Source organism: Protopterus annectens, chromosome 3.part0 (genome assembly GCF_019279795.1).
Source record: "Protopterus annectens isolate FY-2018-M chromosome 3.part0, PAN1.0, whole genome shotgun sequence".
Lineage (NCBI taxonomy): Eukaryota > Metazoa > Chordata > Ceratodontiformes > Protopteridae > Protopterus > Protopterus annectens.
This window is the reverse complement of record NC_056731.1, coordinates 1,608,544,807-1,608,571,343: the sequence shown is the minus strand read 5'-3', so window position 1 is coordinate 1,608,571,343 and position 26,537 is coordinate 1,608,544,807. Positions and strand designations below refer to the sequence as shown.

General features: G+C 40.5%; 1 protein-coding gene across 1 annotated transcript in view; it reads right to left on the bottom strand.

Moving 5' to 3' along the window:
- The window catches only part of RGS22 (regulator of G protein signaling 22), a 971,253-nt gene that overhangs the window by 479,427 nt on the left and 465,289 nt on the right, over window positions 1-26,537 (bottom strand). Inside the window, exon 13 of the mRNA XM_044065939.1 lies at window positions 10,827-10,952. Coding sequence (XP_043921874.1) covers window positions 10,827-10,952 — 126 coding nt within the window. The remainder of the gene's footprint in view (window positions 1-10,826; window positions 10,953-26,537) is intronic.

Genomic DNA, 26,537 nt, shown 5'->3' with positions numbered 1-26,537 from the left:
ACAATGAACAACAACAGCATCTACAAACAGAAAAAAATAACTGTATGCAGCCATGGATATATGTCTGAAGGATAACATTACAAGGAGCAGTAAGCCACCAAATAAAGTGTGCTTATGACAAAAAGATAATACATTTTACTTCAGAAACCCACATGAAGAAAATATCAAGAACATGAGGTGATATGTTCTATATTTATCTTAAGGCTAACGATGAAATACAGTACAAATTTTGATAAAAGAAAAAATACAAATCCAGCTAGCCTCACAAATATCCCCAGTCCCCTTCTGCCTAAGTCCTGCAAAATCTGCCATATAAGTAGCTTATATCCAGTCTGTTTCCACCAAATCAAACAGAGTTAACAGAATATCCAGGGAGTCCATTTTAATACTATTAAGGTTTCATTTTCCATCTCATACAATTACTGCATCATAACCATAAAATTAAGAACACTCTGAGGATTCTTTCACTTTCAAGCCTTAGTAATTAGCTTTTTTCCTATGGGCATTATTAACTGCAGTCGAGCCTGACTGAAATATTCCAAACCCAAAGTTGGGTTATGGCCAAAAAAAAAGGTAGGGTATCAGTGATGCCCTCCTTTACCACATATTATTACGCCAACAAAGTAACTAATTTCATCCCCAAAAATATGTAGCCAATCCCCCATTCATGTGTCACCACACCTCCAACAGAGACAATATCTGAGGAAAAAAATAAGCTAATCTTACTGACATGTAAAAATACTAGAAGAGGCACTGATGATCAAAGAAGTGGAATTTACATGACTTAGTAGTGAACCTATGGCTTAAGAGGAGGGTTGTGCCAGAAGTCTGAAGGAAGGTCAACCTGGAGTGCTCCTTCTAACCATCTATATTTATCCATATACATTTTCCTGCTATCAAGAATACTTTTACAAGCCTTGGACATTAAATCCTTTGTGACAGGAGGTCCCCTTTTGAAGTGTATTCAAAATTTGATCTAGAAGGGCTAACCTCTTTGTTCCACTCCAAATAGAGTTAAAGTGTGAGTTTCTTCAACAGTTGGTTGAAAACAGTATTGGCAGCATCCTCAATCCCAAATGTCTTGCAGTATTCTTGGAAGCTCATTTACCTATTGTTAACCTTCAGCTCTTCCCAAAAGTTGAGGTCTGAGAGACCCCTAATATGTTACATTATCAATGGTTTATTAACTTCTCATCTCGCAGTAAATTTAGTAAGTATTAATAAAGGGAGACATCCCACAGTTGCAGTTTCTTCAAAGAGCCCAAAGGGGATTTTAAAATTCTCAGGAATTAACTTCCCAAAGGCACAGGAAGATTGCTGCAATCTGTAAGAAATCAGGCTATATGCAACTCTGACGCTTCCTATCCTTACCTGTATTATGGCCTTCCATACCACAGAATAGTTTTGATTCAAGATCTTTAGGGACACTTCAGTTTTAGCCACTTGACTATATGCCTCAAAATTGGGTAGGGCTAAGCCAACCATTTTATGGGGAAGGTGAAATGATCCCTGCTATGTATGGCTTTCCTCAATCCCAAATAAAAGGGAAAACCAGATATTTTAAAATTTGTATATTTCTGGAAGGAGGAATGGGGTAAACTCTGCAATGCATACATCAGCTGAGGGAAAAAAAAACAACTAATGGCTTGAAATTGCTATCCGAGATCTAACCACAGAGCCTTCCATAAATACCTGAGCTGCTTAGATTTGGATAGAACATCATAGGTTTTGTCAAGGGTGCTCTTAAAGAAGAACCAAATCTCAACCCAAAGTACAACATCTCACTATGCCTGCTCATAAATGGAAATGAATAAAGACAACTTGAAGAGTGCATTTGGTTAACCTTAACAACCTGCATTTTACCCACATTCAAAGAGTACCCAGCTAGAGCAACAAATTCCTGCATAATACACATAAAATTAAGGACACATTCAGGTTCTGACAAGAAAATCAATACATACCACTAACTTGACCTGGCTACCACCAGTGATATAACCTCATCAGTGGAAAATTTACAGCAGGTATAGTTGGGGAAGCCGCTGCTGGCCAAACATTGAAGTCAGAAGTCATTCAGTACTACATAGCTTCATTTCAAAATACACTCACACCTCATTTTCTTTTCATGTTCTGCATATTTAAAAATGCACATATGGCTCTGTAAACACCAAACTGCAAATGAATAAATTAATTTCATACAGACATTAATGTCATGAATGTGATCCATAATAATAGGTGTTAACTGTAAGCCAAGGTGATAACTGTTGCTTGTCCTGCTTGATCCCTTCCCCAAAGTTCCTAAAATTCATTTGATGAATTATGTCGTGTTTCTATATCTCATCTCACTTTTCAGCTTTTTCCTCCACCCTTTCAATACACTGCAAAAGGTCAAGACTGCATGAAAATAACGGAATTAAGCAAGGAATACCATGGGGTTCAAGAAAATCTGAGGTGCATTTTAGAGTTTTTTTCTAACATGTTAATCAAATGATGTCCTAAACTAAAACTTTGACTAAGGAAAGAAATTCATTCTTTCTTTTCTTGTTTCAAGGAAGAAATAAGCTGTGACCACGGCTTAGGTTCATAAGTAGTTACCAAGCATGTAGTCCAGGAGATCATTAAGAAGCCTGTTCCAAATTCCCAATTGCCCCAGACCACTGCCTAAGTGAATTGCTCAAGGTCATAGAGCAGGCAAATGAAGGCTGAGGGAATGAAACTCTGTACCACAGGAATTAACTTGCTAATGGATCCTCTATACTAACTGCTGCGTCTATATCACATAGCTGAAAACCCAAATCATTGAATCATTGCTCAGTGAACACACTTTGTTGAAACTTTAGTTCATTGAACGGCCGTCTAATCTAAGTATTTCACAGGGTAAAACAACACTTAGTCAACCTAGCGACTGTCACAAAATTCTAAAAAATTTAAAACCCACCTAAGTGGGTGGCTGCTCCCCACACCCCCCCCTAACTAAATATGCCAACTCCAAGATCGCACTACAGTGGAGAAAAGGGCAAAATCCCAATGATGGTAAACTGTTGTTTTTCACTGTGCATATGTACGTATACGCCCTACCCAACATTGTGTCTATTCACATATAAAATTAGTGGTATTATTTTTTTATAAATATACTGACACTGCTCCTGACGAGCAGGTCTATCATAAGATGCAAAGATGCAAACTTACACACACACACACACACACACACACACACACACACACACACACACACACACACACACACACACACACACACACAGTCACCCACACTGCATGCTCACATACAGGCAGACTGTAGAATCACCACTTCACCTACGGTATGCCTTTCAAGTTTTGGTAGAGACTAAAACACCAGCATAAAACCCACACAGGAACATAGAAAACAGGAGGACCCAACAAACCAAAGCCACAGCCAAGAACTCAGTCAATGAAACAAGTGCTATATGATAGAAACACTATTAGCTGCACCATTATACCAGTGATTACTTGTTTTGACATTGTGACACACATCCTGCTCAGACCACCAAAATAGCCACTTATAGGTTCATAGGTTCATAGGTTCATATTAGGCTATCTGCCCTAGGGCATTTATAAGCCTAGCCAGAGTGTGTTTGGCTTTCACCACCCATTTTAAATTAATTTTGCTATGCCCTTTTTCGAGGTTAGTATACTGTGCCTCTGTCTAACAGTGACACAGAAGTTATACCCGGGGTAAACCTACGATCTCCCATCCACTCATCAAGATTCCTCTTGAAGAGAGTCAATGAGGGACTCTGCCTTACCTGGACTGGGATTTTACTCCAGGGTGAAGGGAGCCTCTGGGTTATGAATCTGTCCCTCCAGCATGTCCTATTTATTTCAGTGCTGAGGTTGATCTTCAGTCTCTGATGTGAGTGAAAGTTCAAAATATGTCACCTAGCAGGAAGTGGAAGAGGAGGGTCTGGGTGATCGCCTTGACGGACTGTCAGCAGGACGCTTGCCTTGGACATCTGGAACACATGAGACTGGCAGCTATGCAACTGCCTGGCCTTGACCAATGAGGCATGGCATGGCTGGACCCAGCCAACAGTGTTGTCATGATGGTGTCTGACTCCTGGCTGGGTGCAACACCAGGATGTGTGGCAGTCAACTGTCAACCCACTGTATCCCCAATCATCATGTTTACTTTCCTTGTGTTTCACTTCTCTGCCCTATCAGCAGTTTTTCTCCTTTGTTTGTGTCTCTCCTTTGTGGTCCCCTTATTTGTGGAGCATCTTCCCTGCTGATCTTTGTCTGCATTTTATGTTTGTTTGTCTGACCCTACTACCATCTCTGTACTCTCTTTCCTGCAACATCTTCTCTTTGTTATCTTTCCCCTTTACCCTTCTTGTGAAACTGAAAAATGGACATCTGTCCAAAAAAAGAAAAAATACCCTTGCTTCCCTGCCCTCATCCCGGTCATCACTTCCACTAGCCCTTCAATGTGCTCCGCCCCCTTTCTGAATGTTATACTCACCAATTCCCTTCCAATTTACAGAAATAAAATAGTAGGTACTCTTCTGTGAAGCCCAGTGCTCTCCACTGTGGTTCTACTATATTTTAAAAAATAGCAATGTGTAGGAACATTGCATATTACATCTCCTTCTGCATGTCAGAACTTGCTTAAACCAAAAAAAGGCCAAAGTTACATTGATCTCAAAAGGTTCATAGGTAGGTACTAGGCTATTGGCCCTAGGGCGTATATAAGCCTAGCCAGAAAGGTAAACTCAGAATCACTCTGTATAGTAATACTGTTAGGGAATGGGTTTTTTATATGGAACAGTGTAGGGTAGGGGTCAGAGGCATGGGCAGAGTTAGGGTTAACGCACATGCGTAAGGATAGATAGGGAGGCTTTGCCACCCTGTACCGCTGTTCTCATATATGCTAACCCTATCCCTGCCCTACCCTAACCCCATTCCAACACATCATCGTATGAAAAATCCCTACCCTAACTCAGGTAAAGTAAAAAGACACACGCACATATATTTCACATACAGCAGCACATACATACAACACTCTAGCCCTTTTACTTTAACCTAAACCCGGACATACTTGTACACACACTCCCATCCCTTCACAAACACCAGCACACACACACACACACACACACACACACACACACACACACACACACACACACACACACACACACACACACATATATATATATACACACCACTGCTCAGCCAATAACTATAATGTTTTAAAAAGTGTCTGCCCTTTTGAATCAATTTCTTTTTACTTTTACTGATTTCCTTTGATGGTACAACATGTTTAAGCCTTGGTTATGCCCTACTACTATGCATTTTTGTCTTCTAACTAAAAAAATATGATTTAATTTAAAAAAAATCACACAAATCCTGACATTTTTGTCTACTTCTTTATCAGATTCAAACTTGCAGTATATCTTATAATAATTTTACTAAAATGCAAATTGTTATTAAGACAGACTGTTAAGCAGTGATTGCCCATTTCATTGATTTTCCAGAATTTCAGCTTTTGTCATCCTTTACAATGTTGATATGTTTAAATCTGAAACTCTTTGATAAAAGAATCCAAATATACAGTTATTTGCAAAATCCCTTTTTTGTCTTGCTAAATGCTACCTCACAGCAACCAACCTGCTGAGCTAAAATGATTATTGTAAATTTCAGGCAATTGCATCTATGTACTCTACATTACAAAGCCATTACACATACAGTACAGAATAAATATACATAAGTTTTGCAAACAAAGAAGGCTGCAATCTACCAAATGGCTAACACTGTAGCTGCTGAACTCTCAGGATTTCCAGTCCCTGAAATAACCCTGACACTTACTGCTATGGTTGCTCTTTTTTGACTGCACTTGGTCTTAAGAAGACCATGGCCCAATACAGAAGATCATGAATAATCTCTGATCATAATCAGCTTGCCATATGTTTGAGACATGGATATCAAGACATTCACTTCAAGAGAGAAACGTGAGAGGTAAATCTTGACATCCATGTTGACATACCTACCTACCTCTCAGTGAAAGAAATCTGGACAAAGCCTGACAAAAGGGGGGGGGGAGGCAAAGACCCAAAAATAGGGACATATTTTATTATTGCTCTTATAAACTTAGAAAGTAGCTAGAGTGACAGGATTTGTTTTAACATACATTTTCTGAAGGATTTGAATTCTGAAACTCAAATGTATGTCACTACTTAGTGACTTCAATCCTCAGATCATCCCAGTGATTTTCCAGAAAACCACAAATTTTATGAGGAACAGACCAAAAATATGAGCCAAAAATCTGGACAGTTGAGAGGTATGATACTGGGAACAAAGAACAAGCTGTGTTATGATCACAGACCTGATCTTAACTCTTTGTATTGCATGGAGCTTTACTTGCTCCCATGTACTACAACTATTGGAGAAAAGAAATGTGTAGTATGTTAAATATTTTAGCACTTTGAAAGCTGTAGCATACTTACTGCTGCCACACAGAGAGTGGCCACAACAGAGGAATATCGGGAAACAAAAATTTAAAATCTGTAAAATGCTTCATTCATTCTTACCAAATAGTTTGAATGATGCACATTGCCTTGACATTCTGTACATCCTGGTAATTTTGGGAAGAAAATCCCACCTGGAAGTACATGTGTACAGACTGACTGTACTTCAGTATGACATACCACTGAAGAGTTAGTAGTAAAGTGACATCACTCTAATGAGAATCATAGCAAAGAATACAGCTAGGCATAAAACAGTGACCAAATGCAGACTGCACTGTAATTTTAGAATGAAAGCACTGCCCAAAGACTTCTCAGTTTTACATAAAACTTTGTGGTGAGAAAGCTGAAAGCTAGTGGGCGCTATCCTATGTAAGTGTAGGTATGCCATGAACTACTTAACTGAAGGAAGTTCTTAGCAAAACCCACCTGATGTTATATGCAATGAAGTCATGGCATAAAGGCATTCTTCTGTTACACTGCATGTTGGTCTTTGTTGCCTACATAGGCAGGACATTAATGCTACACTGAATGTCAGTGCAGAAACAATATCAATTACATTCTCGCCTGTCTCGTTTCTGTTTCTCTTTCTCTGCACAGTTGTCTTGTAAGTTTACCTTCTGACATTCATTCACTCCTTCCTTTTTAAATTCTCTCAATGTCAGACAGGTTCTTGAGTAAGTTGGAGTGTGTCGCAGCAATCAGCAGATATAAAGCTGTGAGCCTCCCTTGGATAGGATGCCAGTCCATTTCATGATGCTCACACACAGCATGTCCACACTTACCAGAAATTTAGAAGCTCAACAATTTGCATATATGCATCTCACTGGAATGGGGAAAGGAAACTGAGGAGCCTGATGAAAAAACACGCAAACATTGGAAGGACAACTTCTACAATGAAACCTTGTGTACATCAATGCTTGCACTGCAAATGCTCAATCATACAGTGCTCAAACCTGCCATTAACAAACAGGTTTGGAACTTGAAACAAGTTTTTTTTTTTTGCAGGGGGCAAATCCCCTGTATCACCCATGTGGGTGTAAAGCCCTTCCCCCAAACTTATGAATACCAACTCTATAGCTGCATAATAATGAGATCATAAGATCATAGGAAATACAAGATAAATGTGTCTTTCAACCAATAATACCATGCCAGAACCCACCCTTAGACTGCACCTCATTTTTCCCTGTTCTGAAGAGGGTTAGTCCAGTCATGTCAAAGATGAATTTGAGAATACCCATGGAATTATCCAGTTCCCATTTGTAAGGAAGATAAAGTATTACACTGCTTAAGTTACAGTAGGAGTCTAATCCAGAGGTGGGTAAGGCACTGCATAATAAAACTATCTTTCCATTGTGTTGTATCCCTGGTTCTAGTATTTGTGGCACTACTTAATTTGAGGAGATACAAGAGATGCAGGACCACTGTGTCCATAATGGCACAGAAGGCAAGGCACAGATCTCTCTCCTCGGAAATCTATAAGATAATATAAAATAATGAATAAAGGGGTAGTGCTTCCAGTCTTTTTTCTGGTAGCCTAAGTTTTTTAAGCCAGTGATCTTCTTAGGAACCTCTAGGAACTTTGTTGTTTGGTAAGTGTAGTGAGGTACATCTCAAAGTGGGCATTGTATTTAACAACTGGCCTAATGAATGCTGAATACAAGGGGACTATGACCTCTTTAGACCAGACTGACATTCCCATTACAATTAACTTCTCTAAGTAGAAGGACTTTCTTACTACTGTCATTACATGATGATCAAAGGAGAGGGAATTATCGCTCCAAGGTAAACGCTGCTCCACTATGCCATCAACTTCTGAAATATTTATGTATGCTCACCATGTTTCCTTTTTAAATTATCCAGTAAATTCACTATACAAATAACCATGTTTTATCTGAAAACCACAGATCTATCCTGACTTGGTTATCATCTGTCTACAATAACTGTCTGAAGATTCATGTTGGAGGTTATCGCAACCATTTAATAACTGTTTGAATTAACTATGTGGATGTCAACAGAAATGTATGTCTTTTCCCTTACATTATGTTTGGTCACTAACCCACAAAACAGCTGTACAGAAACATGCTAAGTAAGCGACTGCAGAACATAAATATCCAGCAAGCCAAAACAGACATCATGGAAAATAAGTATTATTAAAGCCTGTTGAGCACATCACATCCTAATATATGGGATGAATTAAATGAGAAATGACTCAGTGGATTCATTTGTTCAAAAAATACTAATTTCTGGGAAAGCAAGCGGTTATATAAAGTCTGACTACAGCAGACAACCAAACAATAGTCAAGTTACTATTTTTTTACACAAGAACGAAACATATGGGCAATTATGCATTTACATAAATTAAAACAAACCATATTTACATAGTTTAGTTGCAAACATTATACATCACTTATAATCTATCCAGTCGTTGTCCGTCAAATATTACATAGCTCATTCAAATCCTACTTTCTTTTAAATCTCATTTCTCCTCCAAAACATTATTCTGCACGTATAAGTTACCAGTATTCTTTTACATTTATATACAGTATTCAGATTATAGCTTCTTTACTCTTCACTTGCAAACACTAAAAAACACAGGCCAGGCTAAAGGACTGTCAATAGTTCATGGTAAAAAAATTTTGTTTTTTAATGACTTCTTCTTCCATTATACGTGCACTCATTGGCTGGCCTTTCAGTATTAATCAGCTGTTTTTCTTGACACTGATCATATGTAGACACACCATACATTCGCATACTGTTAACCATCTGATGACTACTGAGTATATTCTTTAATTGCATCCCTTTCATTTTAATTATGAAAAAATAGGAAATATAGGAATGCAAGTAAGAAAAATATCAAATGTTAGAAACCATGGGATCCTCTCCTAAGGATTTAGTCAGTGGGAGAAAAAGCTTTTTTAAAAGTAAATTAATGCATCACAATTTATTTCTTGATACAATAATAAGGATGCTTGGAATGAACTGACATAAACATACTGTGAGTTTTAATGTTTCTCCAAGCTCTGCTCCTCTACGTGGTAAAAAAAAATTATAAAATTATTTTGCGTTTGCCCAGTTCTGTGGTACAGAGGGATACAGCAATGACTATGTCCCATTTTTGAGTAGTGATACAGGAATTTGCAAGAGCCAACTGGGGAGGTGGGATTGAGTTACATTTGTCAGCTCACCCACCCTAGGGGAAGAGAGGCAGTTTGACCCACTGCCACACCCTAAGAGCAGCATGGAAATTAGTTGTAAACATATGGATTGAGGGGATGCCACTTTACAAGTAAGTCAGGTAGAAATGGGCATATAAGCTGTTCACCTAGACACTCTCTGTGTGCTGGGTAAGGAGGTGGGACCACAGGACTAGCAAACTAGCCAGTCACCTAATACTTAACTCTGTCCTTTAAAGGAAATGAATGGTCTTGATTAGGCTCTCCATTGTTCAGGGAATGTCAGGGTCCTATTGCTCTCAACATGACCAGAAAACAAATGGGCTTGGTTCTTTTCCAATAAGGAGGAACAGCTGGGTAAGTAAAATGCATGAAGGGGGAGCCACTGGGTGGATCAACTTGATGAAGAGTTGTTGGTGCACCCAGAATGTTTTTGCATCTGCATGTATTATGTTAAGGATGCCTATTTTTAGAAAGGTGTTTTATTATTACTTTTTTGTTGCCCTTTTTGACCCCAATCTGTCAATCATCAGTCCATCCCAGCAGTCAGCTAATTTGTTCCCTGTCACTGAAGTGAGGATTGACCAGGAGTGGGCCATTACTCAGACAGCCAACAGAGGTGGTTTGAGATTTTTTCTGATTTAGCCTTACCCCAGGCACACACCAAGCGAAGCTCTGTGGAGTGGATCTACAAATCAATAAATGTTGAGGTTATCTCCTCACTATCATAATGGGCTTCCCTTCAAGCAACCCCAACACTCCCCTGAAGCACTTGGTGGTAATTTCTCCAATCCCCACCAGAGAAATTGCACTGCTTCATGTGCTACCAAGAAAAAAATTGCAGCCCCAGGGAGAAGCTTGTGGACCATGCCTATTCAACCCTACCCCTCCTTGCTTGGCTATTCTTCCACTTCTGGGGCTGTTGATTGATATGACATCCCCTGGTTCACAGTTAAAGCACTATTTTAAAGAAAACATTTCCTTTTCGAATATTTAGTTGCTAATGTGCACTTGGTGCTTTGAAAAAGTACTCTATGTACTTCAAGCATAAAATTAAATAAATGGTTTGCTGGATACATTTTCTAGTATTATAATCAGGTAATTTAAAATTTAAATAGCAGTATGGATTTGTTTCATAACTGTAACTCATGTTTACCTTGTTGCCAGAGTGTTCACAAAACTGCATGAAGAAGTAGCCAGCTTTGCTGTCGAAGTGCAGTGCCTGCAACATGGCTTCCATGTTTGATTTTTCTGGGACAGCAGTGCTTTTATTCATCTTATCCTAAAAACAGAAATTAATTAGAAAATCTAGGAAATGAATTGTGGTAAAAATAATAAGCTAAAAAATATTATATTACAATCCTTAAACTGCAAAATAAGAAAACTGCACTCCTGTTGTACTGCTTTGCTTCCATCACTACATTTATTATACTGCTCTGGCAACAGAAATAAAGCAACATAACATTTGAAACACAATATATGCCACAGCCACAAGATAAAACAAAAGCACAAACAAATAAACAAAGTAATAAGATTAACAAATGAATAAATGTTAAGCCAATGACCTCAGGTCAATGAACCAGCTGCAATGTGAGTTCACTGTGGGTCTATATTAAATTATTGAAAGCTCCCGTGAATGAACGTAATTTCATCGAATACGCCATTTATTGATTTCTGCTCTTGTGGGCAGCTGCGCTCCCCCCACATCCCCCACTAATTGTATATACCAACTCCGAGAACACAGAAAAGAAAGTGTAAATTTCCCGATCCTTCTTGTATCACGATCTCACTATGAATAATTCAGTGAACAGCACGTTCAATGTAAGAGAACCGAAAATGCCGTTCGCTGAACAGTCTTTTTGAAAATTTAATAGAGACCCATTCACTATAGGTAACAAGAAAGAAACACAGTGAAACAAACAGGATTAAAGGAAACTGAAAATTTAAAAAAGGAAAATATTCAAATTATTATGTATTATAAAGTCTAATATAACAAAGTTTACAGGAAATTTGAGGTGTGTAATATTAAGTATCACCTCTCAAGGTTTCACTCTGAATGTTATAAAATATTTTCTATAATCTATACTCAGATCATTGAGAAACTGAATGGCCACATTCTTTAGCTTCAATAAAGAACTCTAAGCTGCATCTTAAGTATTTTTAAAGAGTATTTTTTGACTCTACCATGGCATGACTATCAAGCAACTCCATCAGCCCTACTGCCTCCCTTGGCAGTCCTTTCCTGGTGTACCCTTGGTGCTGCCTTCACTGGAATGGTCTCCCCTAAGGGAATGTCTTGCTCTGTCAGCATCTGTTGAATAAGTTTCTTTGCCAGCCAAGCAGTGTGATGGGCTGCCAGAGAAGTAGTCATCTGATCATGTGGAGGATTTCACTGGCTTATCTCCTCACCCATTCCCTTTGCAAAGACTGGGCAGGCAATGGGAAGACTTTGTTGAACATAGGCCTTCCCCAGGAATAGAGTGGATCTATCCTGTTCCACTGACAGCAACAGGTTCCCCAATTTGATTCTCAGCTGGGGTGCCTTTTGTGCGGAGCCTGCATGTCCTCTCTGTATTATCATGGGTTTCTTCTGGGTGCTTGGGTTTTCTCCCACATTCCAAAGACATGCAGTAGGTGGACTGGACACTCTAAATTGGCCATAAGTATGTGTGCATGTCAGTGTGGTATGGAAGAACTACCACAGCAAGGCTAGCCACCCAGCGGTGTAAACCTTTGCTCTAGATGATCGTCACTATTGATGTTATATCCCAACCTCATGTGGAAAAAATGGGAAAAAGGGGTTGTGGATGAATGGTATCCTGCACTGCTTCCTCAGCCTACCGGCCAAGCATCATATCCAATTACTCTGGCTTCTACCATAGCCTATAGGATAATGCTCCAGCACATCTCTTCCCCTAGGACAGGTATTCTTATCCTTTATGCCATTCTGTCAGATGTCTGAGCCACTAATCAAATGTAGGTCTCCTGGACTATGGTCAGGGCTTTATCTCTCTAAGCCACTGCAGCAGAACTGCATCCTAAGTATTATGCTGCAACCAGCTAGATAGGAGATGGTCTCTACAGTGGACATTGTGCTTGTTCAGTGTCTATAACTTCAAAGGTGACGTTAGACCAAATTGTGAAAATTGCCTTCTCACACTTCCTGCCCATATTGGAGTTTCTATATGCTCCCTCTTAACTGTGCCAGCTTTCCCCTTTAGATTAGAGTTCCACCTGCTGACTAGATGGGTTGCATACATTCTATAAACATACAGACTGGAAAGCAGCCACTGGACCCAAAATATCATTTTTTTCTCTGTGACATAACATGTTTCTAACCTCAGAGTTGAACCAAGGTAGCTATATTCTAAATTCAGCTGTGGTACCCAGTTATGTACAACTATGTTTCCATTTCAAAAACCTTAAATGGGTAAGTTATAATGTATACTGTTACCCTAGTGAAATACCATGTAACTTTCTGCCATTTTAGTCTAAGCAATGTGTTTGTGATACATTAGACTATATAATAGAAATGCTGTAGCAAATACTAACAAAACTGCACCACATCTCCTATACTGTCTTGTTCTCCTTGATCCTTCTCTCACACATTTTTACCCCTTCACTGTTTGCATTCCCCCCACCTAATCTGGTAAGATGTTTGAATGTACTACCACTCTTTCTCTGGAAAAAACATGTTTTCATAATGATCCTGTTTCTGTCTGTTTCATGTGACATTTCTGAACATCTCTCCACTCATTACATTTACAGCATGAAAGAATATGATACATACAATAATGAGAATCTGACAAATTTACCAATAAACCCATCATTTCATGTTGGTAATATTGTTAGAAATGTGTTTTTGATGTGCTTTCTTAATATGTTACATAAGACAACATACATTATTTAACGATTCAGGTACCAAAGAGCATTTATAAATCTATGAGGGCAGAAGGTTTATAAAAGTCAACTGGAACAGAATTTATGACTTTCTTTCACCAGCCCTTACTGGACAGCTTAGCTTAAATCATAAAGATGTAAATCATTAAAGATGTTAATCAGTTTTGATGTACCACATAATTATTTATTAATCATTCAGTTAAGACAGATATGCACTATTGTTGTTCGGAGTATCACCTGACTGAAGAAGTGTCCTTTGTGGTAAGGCATAAAATTATATATGTTTAATGTCTAATAAACGTTTCATCTGGATCATCAGCTGTCATGTAGACTATGTGTTATTTATCAATTACTACTTATCTGAGATGAGACCCTTGTGGCACGTTATATATTAATGACCACTCAAAGGCTGGGCTAAAACATTAAGGAACAGCAGGGTCTTGCTTGTCATTTTCATTTAATATCTCTACATTTATTTTTTTATTTCTATGTTTTTACAATGTATCACTTCAGTGTACCATGCATTCTCATACTCTGTCACTATAAGCTTCCCTCCAGCCCCCAGAAAGTTCACCAGCCTCCTCAGCATTATCAAAATATAGTTTCACCTTCCCCACAGAAAAAGAGTATACTGCCCTGTACAGAAGCAGACAGACTCCAAACAAACAAAACACCATACATTTACATAAAAGCTAACATTTGACAGTGCACAATGCTTTTATTTTTGAATCACAACAAAAGCAAATTATTGACTAGTATCCTTATACATTTAACTTATCTCCACATAAAATTAATATCATACATTTGTTTCAAGTAAGCAACACTTTGAGATTTGTTTGAGACCCCCTGAAACAGGTCACGGCCTCCCCAGACAGACTGGCTTCACCTTTCAGAACCACTGCAATTTACCACAACAAATGTATTTCTACTATTGATTACTAATGGTTACATAATTGTATTACCATTGAATCTTATATGTCTCTAAGGCTTTACACCTTCTTAAAGTACAAGTGTTCTCCCAGGCTGTGGCTGTAATAAGGGAAACTTAGTTTTGTTGACCTCCAATGAAGTGATGCTAACAACATCATAAATGGATGGTCGTCAGGCTACTTTGATGATGTCTAGGTCACACAATGAGTGCTGTTTTAGTGGAGGTGGGAATGCTCCTTTCAAATAAAATATGTTTTGTGATTTTTATGACATTGGGACCTATTTTGAGTTGTCTGATGTTTTCTTAACTGAGTATTAATTAAATGTTATATGTTTATTCATAGCAAATTACTAAAATAAGTCCATTGGGATCTGTCCACTATCATGGTTACCAAGACTATATTAATAAATGCTAATACATCCTTACTCTCCAGAGCCATTCTATTCAAATTAATTACAAGTCATAGGTACAAATTTAAGCTGAAGGCCATGTAAACCACTTTCCTAGGATGACATCTCTGGTGATCCAACTGTAGAAGAGGTTGTGTCTGGATTGTCAGGATGTTATCTGCATGAAACAAATGCTGAAATGGTCCCGTAGGCTGTTTGCACTTATGAGTGCTCCTTGAGTCTCCATTTCCATAAATACCAAGCTTGTAAGATATTAGTTTCTAAGCTCTCTCTCTCACCAAACCCCATTTTATACATATACACATACACAATCCTGATAGAATAAAGCATAAGATCTGTCAAGTCTGGACTAATGATGTGGCAAGCTAGCATCCTGTAGCTAATTCTCCCATAAGTATTTCCTCATTATTTATTTATTTTGAGTTGTCAGTCAGGATGTTTCCTACCATCCTGTTTAAATGTACCATTTAGCCCTCCCTTTTTAAAGGGCTTAGTGGTTTTACATTGCACCATACACACAGAAATGTCATTCCAATTATGTAATAGTTTTATCGTGAAGAAAAATTTCTTATGTCAAAAGACCATGGGTTCTCCTTATTCATCATTCTTCTTTTGAATTGTATTCCGTCACATGCCCCATGGACTACCTTATGAAACCATATTGTGCACCACTCTTTTACTCAATTAAAAAGAACTTCAAACTTCTCAACTTCTCCTTTTTCTTTACTTTCTGATCTTTTGGCATGTGAGTAAAACCCCCACTGTTTAAAACAAGTCCAGACTGACAGACATTATTTCCAAAAACAGCCTAACTAGGGATCTGAAATCAAATTCCCATATAATGCTTCAACATATTATGCTATCTTTGGCCATAGCTTTTCACATTGATCCTAAAGACAAAATGCTCCAGGACCAGAGACAGTAAAACCAAACTATTCTTCTACATCTGTAACAAGAATTTTACAATCCTTGTAATAGTCTACAGATGGTTTGCTCTCAGATATATCTTGCATTTATTTTCATTAACCATCAACTGTATCGGCCCAACTCACCAACGTCCAAATCACTTTTCAGACTGCCCCTATCCCCATGATACCCCCAAGGCATCATTTAGTATAATCTAAATGTAAGGTTATTCAAACACTTACTCCTGAAATAATATCTGACATAAAAACATGGAACAGCATCAGGCTGAAAAAAAAAACTCCTATGAGACTACACTAACCACTCCCTCTTGTCAGAAAGCATCCCCCTCTCAACCACCCTTTGTACCTCCAACTATTATCCATCTCATCAATGCATAATTCACACCTATCCTTTTAATCTCTGTACTTGTCTCCAAAGAGATCCAAAGTCAAATATCCTTTTTATATCCAAACAGAACACATCCACTGGCTTTCCCTTATCCACTTTGGCAATCACAGAACTCTTCTGTATCAGCTTACACAGAAATGGCATCTTCAATGTAAATCAAACTCACTGATCCTTCTGAAGACTGATTTCACCTATAAAACACATCAGCATCTTCCTGAGAAACCTCCATATTACCTTCCTCAACATAGAAGTCAAATCAATAGGCCTGCAACTCTCCAGATTACTTGAGTAACCCCCACCTTTATGCAGATGTGGCTCTTTTCCAGTCATATGGTCCCACTCTGTCAATTACTAGTCTGCTAAAACAGAACCACCAAATAACGCTCTAAAGCACCACTAGCATGCCTTAGAATGTTTGGTAGAAAATAATGGCCATAGTACGTTATCTTCACTCAAAGTCCAAAGTCCCTTAACATTTCTGCTGTTAAATTCACTAACATTCCAACTCTCACTATTAATAGGTTCACAGGTTCATAGGTATATACTAGGCTTTATAAGCCTAGCCATGCAATTTAACCCAGTTGTATCCCTGTGTATCATGAAGTTTGAGTTGAATTTGTGAGCCAAATTCACTGTGTCACTCTGCTCAGTGAAGGTGGCACCACTGACTACCAGTTTTGCACACTACCGTGTGTTGCATTTGAAGTTTTGGACATAGCTGCATAAGATCTTGTGGTTGTTTTTAGCCTGTTAAGCTATCTTGACCTTGTAATTCAAGATTTGGATGGCGCAGTGGTGCAGCGGTTGCATTGTTGCCTCACAGCAAGAGGTTCTCCGGTTTGGGGGTGCCTTCTGTGTGGAGTCTGCATGTCCTCCCTGCATCCATATGGGTTTCCTCCAGGTACTTCAATTTCCTCCCACATTACAAAGATATGCATCTGGAGTGTTTTTCCCCAGCCCTCTGCTGAAAATAGGCTTTGTTCCAAGCAGGATTTTCCTGATAAACAAATGTTAAATAAATAAAAAAATTTGCCTTGCTGGAATTAATTGCTCCTCTTAGTTTCTTGTTTAGTTTAATTGGGAGTTGATCTTCCTGATTTTAGCCATGACTTTTTTCCTTTTGTTATATTCCCTATTAAGGATAGGATAACATCAGTGCGGTTTACTTTCAGAATTTGTTTTGGGATTACTTCTAGTAGGTACAGCAGCCTCTATACAGCCATTTATGGTTGTAGAGGGTCTCTGTGACCAATTCCACGTAGGCTGCTGTGAATGTGGGGTTGGGAGTGGCATTTAATTTTGACAAACTATCACTTAATAGGATCTAGTGTGCTTTGGAATAGTCCTAACTGTTACAGGGTTTGCTGGGTTTACTGAGTTAATTTTTACTTCAAAGGAGATTGCTTTGTGGTCAGACCTCACCAGTGAGAATATGGTATGTAGGGTTGTAGCGCTCTCCCATATTGGTGAGTATCAGGTTCAGTATGAGCACTATCTGCTCAAGGGTATTTGTGTTTATAAAATTCAAGAATCATTGTGTATGAGGCAGTGTATGTTTCACAGTCTGTAGAGGGGTAGTTAAAGACTGCCATGAGTAGGGTATTTGGTCTAGGTATGAGCTATGGGATTCTGGAAACACACAGGTGACTTATAGCTTGCTAGGATATGGTATGGTATGGGACTTTGTCTATGGTAAGTTGCATTTGGATAAATTCCAGGTACATTGTCCTGTTTAACCAACATAGAGTTAGCATACTTATTGCTAATATAGATTGCAACTGTTCCATATTTTGTCCCTGCCTGTGCAGCTGATGATCCAAATGTGTGGAAGGCACTGAAACTTTGCAGTGCCAGAGTACTTTCCTGCAGATTTAAACCACGTATCGGTAATGGCACAGAAGTCTATATTCTCCAGAGTGATGAGAGCTTGTAGGGTGTGGAGTTGTTGTTAGGCTCCTAGCATTGAGTAGTAACAGCTTTAGGTTTCTTTGGGTTTTATTTGCTATGTCATTAGGTTTGTCAATTTGGTATTGCCTAAAAAGGCTCTAAGTGAGTGGATGCAGTTCTTGCCAATATTTGGATGCCTACAGGAGACAGGTGCAAACCATCCTTTGCAATATGATTTGCTATGTCCTTCCATACTGAAAAATATTGAATCTCCCTGGAAAGACACCAGAAACATTTACTTCTGCCATAGAGACGCAGTCTCCCCACTGTCTTTTGACAGACTGCTGCAAAACTTCATCAAAAGCATGAGCCTCGTTCTTTATTTTGTTAAATCTCCTGCCTTCCTTCTTTTAAGTCACCTACTTCAGGCCCCCAAACCACACATATTAATGTTTTAAAGCTATCATTACTTCCTCAGCCAGATTCCTTCTTAGGCTCAGTATGGTTCCCAATTAGAAATGCAAGACCTCATATGGTGAGTCCTGACTCAAAAAAGAAATGCAGTTTCGACAAGTAACAGTTCATACTTGATGTTGCTGTTAAACTTTTAAGATATGTTACATGGAGACTTTGCCTCTATGCCCTCTTCATACCTCTTCTAGTGCTATTTAATATATACTCCAAGGTCCATGACCTCAGAGTAGGGGGGGTGTTCTGAGGTACTGTAATCTTGGCCTCAGGGTGTGTTCTCCCAATTTGTCCATTAATTAAATCTGACCACAAATCAGTCACCTTTGAACTGGTACTAACACCAGAAAGGGCAAAGTCAGACTAAAAAACTTCACCAAAGCAAACTATACCCTCCTAGGGGAAGGTATAAATGCATTCCAAATCCCGTCAGCTGGAATTGGTAACTACATCAAAGCTTACACTAAAGCCCTGTACAATCACTTTTATAAGTGTGTAGACTGTTCCAGAGAGAACCAAAGCAAGAGACCAGAGTAAAAACAAACCACCCTGGTGGGCATCCAGCATCAACAAACTTTACAACAAATGCAAAAAGTTGCTGTCTAAGAAAACTAAGGCAAGGCCTCAACAATGGAAAAGCACCCTCCTCAGCCTCAACAGACAAACAAGACAACATGTCAAATCCTCTAAGAGTAACTTTGAGAAAAATTTGACAATCACAGCCAAGGATAACCATACAACCTTTTACAGCTACATATGTAGCCCAAAAGGTAGGATCCAAGCATGTGCCAACTAGTCCCTAATGGTATCGTACACACACACACTGAGCCCACAGAGATAGTAAACCTGCTAGAGGACAGATTTGGCAAAACCTTCACTCACTTATCCCATTCAAACTTATCACAAACCTTGTCCCCAACTTCCCCCACACCCTACATATCTGAAGAGCAGGTCATTAAAGCCTTGTCTAAAGCAAAAAAACACAACCTCTGTGGGGCCAGACGGCATCCCAGGCTGTCTTCTAAGCAAATTAAAACATGAACTAGCATCACCATTAAGTACCCTATTCAATCACAGCCTGTCCACAGGCTTGTTCCTGCAGAATGCAGAAAGTACAGTTTTGTACCTACCATAAATGTAGATGTCCGATAGATATGCAACTGCAGTCCTGACATATGGGTTGTCCTGCCTCAGGCAGCCCTTCGGTCGGCCGGATTCCAAAGTCCGGGTCCGGCGTCGGCCGATGTCGCCTACTCCCCAACGTCAGAGCGGCTGGGGTATAAAGGCATCCGCCGACGCCATCTACTTCAGTGTTTCTTGCCCCAGATGCCAGGTGCCCTCCAGAGAAGGCTAAATTTGGTGAATGGATAAAAAATTTCCAGACATGCACAACAGTAATAAACAGATACACCATAACAGATATCCCCAGCTAATAGAGGAAAGGGGGAATGGACCCAAAGGGAAAATTGCAGAGGGGTAGGAGGGAGGGAAAACCTGACTGCAGTTGCATATCTATCGGACATCTACATTTATGGTAGGTACAAAACTGTACTATGTCCTTCAAGAATGCAACTGCAGTCCTGACATATGGGTTGAATACCATAGCCAAGCTGGGGGTGGTAGGATCTAAGAAAGGGATGGTGTAGCTAAAATGCCCTGCAGGACTGCCGAAGCAAAGCCTGCTCGGGATCTGGAGTATAAAGGCAGGTTGTAGTGTTTGGTAAATGTATGCATGGAGCTCCATGTAGCAGCCTCTAGAATGTCCTTTGTAGCCACCCCTCTTAGAAAGGCTGTGGATGTGGCTATAGCTCTGGTGGAGTGTGACCTAATATTGGCTGATACACCTTTTCCATGGAAAGAGTAACAGAATCTGATGCAGTGTCCAATCCATTTTGAAATTGTTTGTTTGGAGATTGCCTTTCCTTGCACTCCAGCAGCATAAGCTACAAATAATTGGTCAGACTTTCTGGTGGTCTTTGTTCTGTCCAAGTAGTAGCGTAATTGTCTGTGTATGTCCAAAGTGTGCAGCAGCTTTACCCCCTTATTTTGAGGGTTGGGAAAGAATGTAGGCAGGTGAATTGCTTGATTTAGAGACACCCTGGATATCACTTTTGGCATGAATGAAGGATTGGTTCTTAGAGAAACTCTGTCCTGATGAAAAATGAGAAAGGGAGGTACTGCCATCAGGGCCTGTATCTCCGAGACTCTTCTTGCTGAGGTAACTGCCAACAGGAAAACCATTTTCCAGGAGAGAAATTGCATTTCTGAAGATGCTGCTGGTTCAAAAGGAGGAAGAGTTAATTTTTCCAAGACGAAATTGAGGTCCCATGCAGGTACTGGTGGTTTTCTGGGAGGTTTGATATTCTTTATCCCTCTTAGAAATTGTCTTAGCAAGGGATGTGAAAACACAAGTGGGTCACAGTTGTATTTTGCTGAGATTGCTGAAGCGTGAATTTTTATGGAAGAATATGAGAGGCCACTATGAAACATTTCTGCCAAGTATTCTAATATCTGTGGTATGCTCATTACTGATGCATCTTGACCCTTGTTGGCATTCCAGATGGTGAATCTCTTCCATTTGGCTGAATAGGTTTTTCTGGTGGAAGGTCTGCATGCTTCCAGCAGGATTTCTTGCACTTGTTCGGAAAGAGAGGTATGGGTGAAAATCATGGAACCCTCCAAGCTGTCAGCTGCAATGTTTGCAGGTTTTGATGAACAGTCCTGTAATTGTGCTGTGTTAGAAGCAGAGGCCATTGAGGCAAGGGCCACGGTTTGGTGTGAGTTATGCTCAGTAGCAATGGGTACCAGTGCTGCCTTGGGCAGTCTGGAGCTATCAAAATTCCTTTCGGTTGTTCTGCTTTGAGCTTCAGTAACACCTTGGTCAGTAATGGTAGAGGAGGGAATGCATAAATTGTTAGGGAATTCCAGCTGAAGGAGAGGCCATCCGTTCTCCAGGCTAGAGGATAGTGCGTCCTTGAACAGAACTTCTCCAGGTGATGATTGAGGTGAGAAGCAAAGAGATCTGTGTCCGGTTTTCCCCATGCACTTGTTATTTGTGAGAAAATGTGTGGATGCAGCATCCATTCGTGCGGATCCAAGAAATTTCTGCTCAGCCTGTCCGCCAGAACATTGTCCTTGCCTGGAACAAACTGGGATTGCAAGTGGATGTTCAGCTTCAGGGACTTTTCCCAAAGAGTCATTGTTAGTCTGCAGAGGGGGTAAGAGTGAGTGCCTCCCTGCTTGTTTATATACCACATGACAGTGGTGTTGTCTGTCCTTATTAGCAGATGACCTTGTTGAAGGAAATTCCCGAAGGCCTCGATTGCATGTATCACTGCCAACATCTCTTTCTGATTTATGTGTAGATGCATTTCCCTGGGAGTCCATTGCCCTTGAATGCATCTGCCCTCCATGTGCGCCCCCCATCCATGATCTGAGGCATCTGTTGTAATGGTTTGACTTGCTAGAGGTTTGTTGAAAGACATGCCCTTGTTTAAATGACTTGCTTGAGCCCACCACAAAAATTCCCTTTGCAGGCATGGAATGAGTGGTATTACATCTTCTAGATTTTGGCTGTGTTGAGACCATAAGCTTTTTAGGTACCATTGTAGCTTTCTCATGTGTAGTCTTGCCAGAGGTACCAGAAGAATGCAAGATGCCATGAACCCCAGGGCCTGCAGGATTTTCCTTGTGGTCAGCTGGGTGAGCTTTGCTAGGCTTTTGAAGTAATCTGGTAAATGTTCTTGTTTCTCTTCTGTGAGGAAAGCCATTTGTGATTATGTGTCCAATTTGGCTCCTAGAAAAATAATCTGTTGGGATGGCAGTAGTCTTGATTTTTGGATGTTGACTGTGTATCCCAAAGCCTGTAGCAATTGAATTACATAATCCAAGTGTCTTATCAAGGATAGTTTGCTGTCTGCTTGTATAAGGCAGTCGTCCAGGTAAGGGTATATTTGAATTCCCTGGAGTCTGCAATGTGCAACTACTGATGCCAGGCATTTCATGAATACTCTGGGCACAGTAGATAAGCCAAACGGCAATGCTGAGAATTGATAATGCTCTGATCCTGCAAGAAATCTGAGGTATCTTCTGCAACTGTGTCTGATTGGGACATGCAGGTATGCCTCCTTGAGGTCCAGAGTAACCAGCCAAGACCCCTTGCCCAGCATGGGAAGGAGTTGCTGTAAAGTCAGCATTTTAAATTTTGGCACAATGAGAAAAGTGTTTAGAGCAGACAAATCCAGTATATGTCTCCATTGCTTTTCTTTTCTTGGAACAAGGAACAGTCTTGAATAGAATCCCTGGCCTTGTTCCTGAGGAGGAACCTCTTCTATTGCTTTTTATTTGTAACAACTTTGAAATCTGAATGAGTGCCTCTGCCCTTTGATTTTGTGGCAGGTTTGGCATGCCTTGTCTGGTTGGTAAGGTATGGAAGTGAAACCTGTAACCTTGGTCTACTATGTCCAGAATCCATTTGTCCTTGGTTAAAATGTGCCAGTTCTTTGAGAATAAGGATAATTTTCCGCCTAAAGGTGCTTCTCTTTGAGCCTTGGTGGGCGGGGTGAAAGTCAAGTCATTGTGATTGTCCCTGTGGTGCAGCTGAACTCCCTGTGCCACTTCTCTGATTTGGAGGTTGCCATTGGCGGCCCCTGTAAGAGCCTCTGTATTGCCCTCTACCTCGAGCACGCCTGCTTTTTCCCCTTTGAAACTTGTCAGTGTCCGGAAAGGACCAATTCTTTGAAGGCCAATTCCTGCTGAATCTAGGTGGCTGAACCTGGAGGAAATCCTTGACTGTCTGTACTGATTTAGCCTTTTCCTCAATAGACTTCAACACATCCTGTGCAGTAGCACCAAAAAGCTTCTGTTTTTCCAGAGGTGCATCTAGGAGCTTTACTTTAACATGGTCTGGCAGTGGCTGTTCTTTCAGCCAAGCATGTCTAAGCATAACGGCCCCTGTCATAGCTGACCTACATGAAGCTTCCAATGCATCATAACCACACTGAAGAAAATTATTGCTAATCTGCTGAGTGTTATGAACCAAATCCTGCAATGCCTTTCTATCTATAGGCTCAGGAGAGGCTAGCTTTTTCTGCAAATCATCCATTAAGTAATCCTGGTACTGAAACATATGAAAAAGACAGTTAAGTGACCTCATGGCAAGGGTGGAAGAGGTATAAACTTTTTTGCCCCATCTCTCCAGGGACCTTGATTCCCTGTCTGCGGGAAAAGGGTTTTTGGCCGAGGAAGTAGCCACTCCTTTGGGCCCCTGAGAAATAGTTTCTAGATCCACAGAGTGGGCCTTAAAGAGATGTTTGTGAGTTTCAGGAACCCTGTAATATCTGTCTGGCTTGACAGGAGCAGGAGGGAGAGAATCAGGGGAAGCACTGGAGTCTGAGTACACATCATCCAATACATCTAACACTGGAGGAATAGCTAAAGGTCTGTGCTGGGGTAACTTGAGGAAGGTACGTAGCCTTTTCCTGGAGTCAGAAAATTCCTGGCCCTGCCACTGAAAATGTTCTCTCATGGAGTGCAGAACTTCTCCGAAAGAAATATCCTCTGGAGGAGAGGCAGAAGGAATTGATTCCTCAGCATCGGAGTCCTCATAGGCTTGGAAGGATTCTTCCTGGGTATCTGAGTGCTCAGAATCCCTAGAGGCTTCATCTGAAGAGAGGGTATCTGGCTGTTCTGTCCTAGGTCTTTTTAATGACTTCGGTAACTGAAAACACAGGAGCTGACCGACCGGCACTTGCGAACTGCTTCTGCTTCGGGCACCGCGCGGCAAGAAAGACTGAAGAAGATGGCGTCGGCGGATGCCTTTATACCCCAGCCGCTCTGACGTCGGGGAGTAGGCGACATCGGCCGATGCCGGACCCAGACTTTGGAATCCGGCCGACCGAAGGGCTGCCTGAGGCAGGACAACCCATATGTCAGGACTGCAGTTGCATTCTTGAAGGACATCAACAACAGTTATTCCCTTACACAAAGGTGGCTCAGCAACAGACCCAAGGAATTATAGACACATAAATCTGACCAGCCTCATCCATAAAGCCATGGAACGTATCATCATGGACCTCATAAATAAAGACATAGGCAACCTCAAAACACTGGATCCAACCCAATTTGGTTTTGTCAAGGGCAGATCCTGCCTGTTAAACCTGGTGGATTTCTTTAAAAATGTGACCAGGGCCATTGACGAGGGCAAATATGTGCACACAGCATACCTCGACTTGGCAAAGGCCTTTGACACAATCCCAGACTCAGGCATTACCGATAAACATAGCAAACTGAATGTAAACCCCTTTGTTGTAAGATGGGTTGCCAAATGGCTCACAAACCAGTCACACACTATGAAAGTGGGTGACTCTACATCAACCAGCTGACCTGTCACCAGTGGGATGCCACAAGGGTCAGTGCTGGGCCCCCTACTGTTCGGTATATACTTCTTAGAAGTTCGGGCCAAAACTAAGGGGCTGTGGTTGACCAAGTTTGAGGGTGACTGCAAACTGGGTGCAATTATTAAATTCCCAAATGATGTCAGTATACTTCAGGAGGGTCTTACGCAGACCAACAACTGATGTTTTAGTCACAGTCTCAAAATAAATGCAAAGAAATGCATCATCACTCCCTCTGGTAAAAGCAATGTCCCTTCACACTGTCAAATTAACAACAATAACCTATGTACCTATGAAGTGGTAAGAGATCTGGGATCACAAGTAGGCTGTGAACTTAACTTTGACCACCATGTGTCTACTGTAGTAAGGAAGACTTTCTATGTAGCACACTTGATTAGCAAAGGCATCGCCTCTAGAGCAAAGGAGGTTATAACTCCTCTATATTTGTCACTAATCAGGCTCATAATTGAGTACAGCACCCCTTTCAGCATGTACCACACAAAACACCTGCAGCAACTGAAGAAATCTCAGAGGTTTCTAAGTAAGAAGATCAAGGGATTCCAGCACATGCCTTACACAGACTGACTGAAGTCCCTGTCACTATACTCAGTATTGTACAGACTTTTAAGACTGACTGAAGTCCCTGTCACTATACTCAGTATTGTACAGACTTTTTAGGGGAGACTTATGCCTGGCTTACAGAGCAATCTCTGACCCAAACCTAATGAATTTGCTGCACATCTGTAAATCAAATGGGAGTAAAACTGCCCATTTCAGGGACCTAAATATAGACTGCAAATTGAATAGAACATGCTGGATGGAAAGATTTGTCTCCCAGTGACTGTCACATCTTTGGAATAGGTTGCCAATTCATGTGAAGCAGAGCACCTCTATGACACTGTTCAAAAGGAACCTGGATGAGTGGATGGGGCATCGTAATTTCTTAACAGGGACAGTGCCCACAACCCTCCTGGCCATGGGCAGTCATTACAAAATACAATCCTGGGGTACTGACTAGAGTATCTATGGTATTACATTGGGATGAAATGGTAAGGCTTGAAATGACATCAGATTGATAGCCTAGTAACCTCCTATGATCCTATGATCCATGCATTTCTGCACTTCTGAGCACTGCAACTAAGATATTCAGGAATTCAGTGAAAATGCACTCAACTTACCATACCCCTGTAGGTTGTCCTTCTCATCCAATTATATTTTTCCTTCTAATGATCTCCTTTAACTCTCATTTTTGTGTACTGTTTCCTCTTCATTTTATATCCCCCTGACATACTCACTACCTACAAAGAAGCCTTGGACATCATTCTCCAGTCCCTAGGAACAGTAACAGACTCCAGGAATAAGGTAAATGCACTGGCTTTACAAATTCACTTACAAATTCTCTCAGGTGTCAAGGAGGCAATACACCACAGCCTTGCATCTTATCCTACCCCAGGCTTCAAGGTAATTTTTTTCTTCCCCATCTGTTGGGTATTTCTCAGTTCATTTGTTCTCAGGATTGTATCTGGCCTGATCAATCCTTCTCACACTGGTGTGGTCCCTTG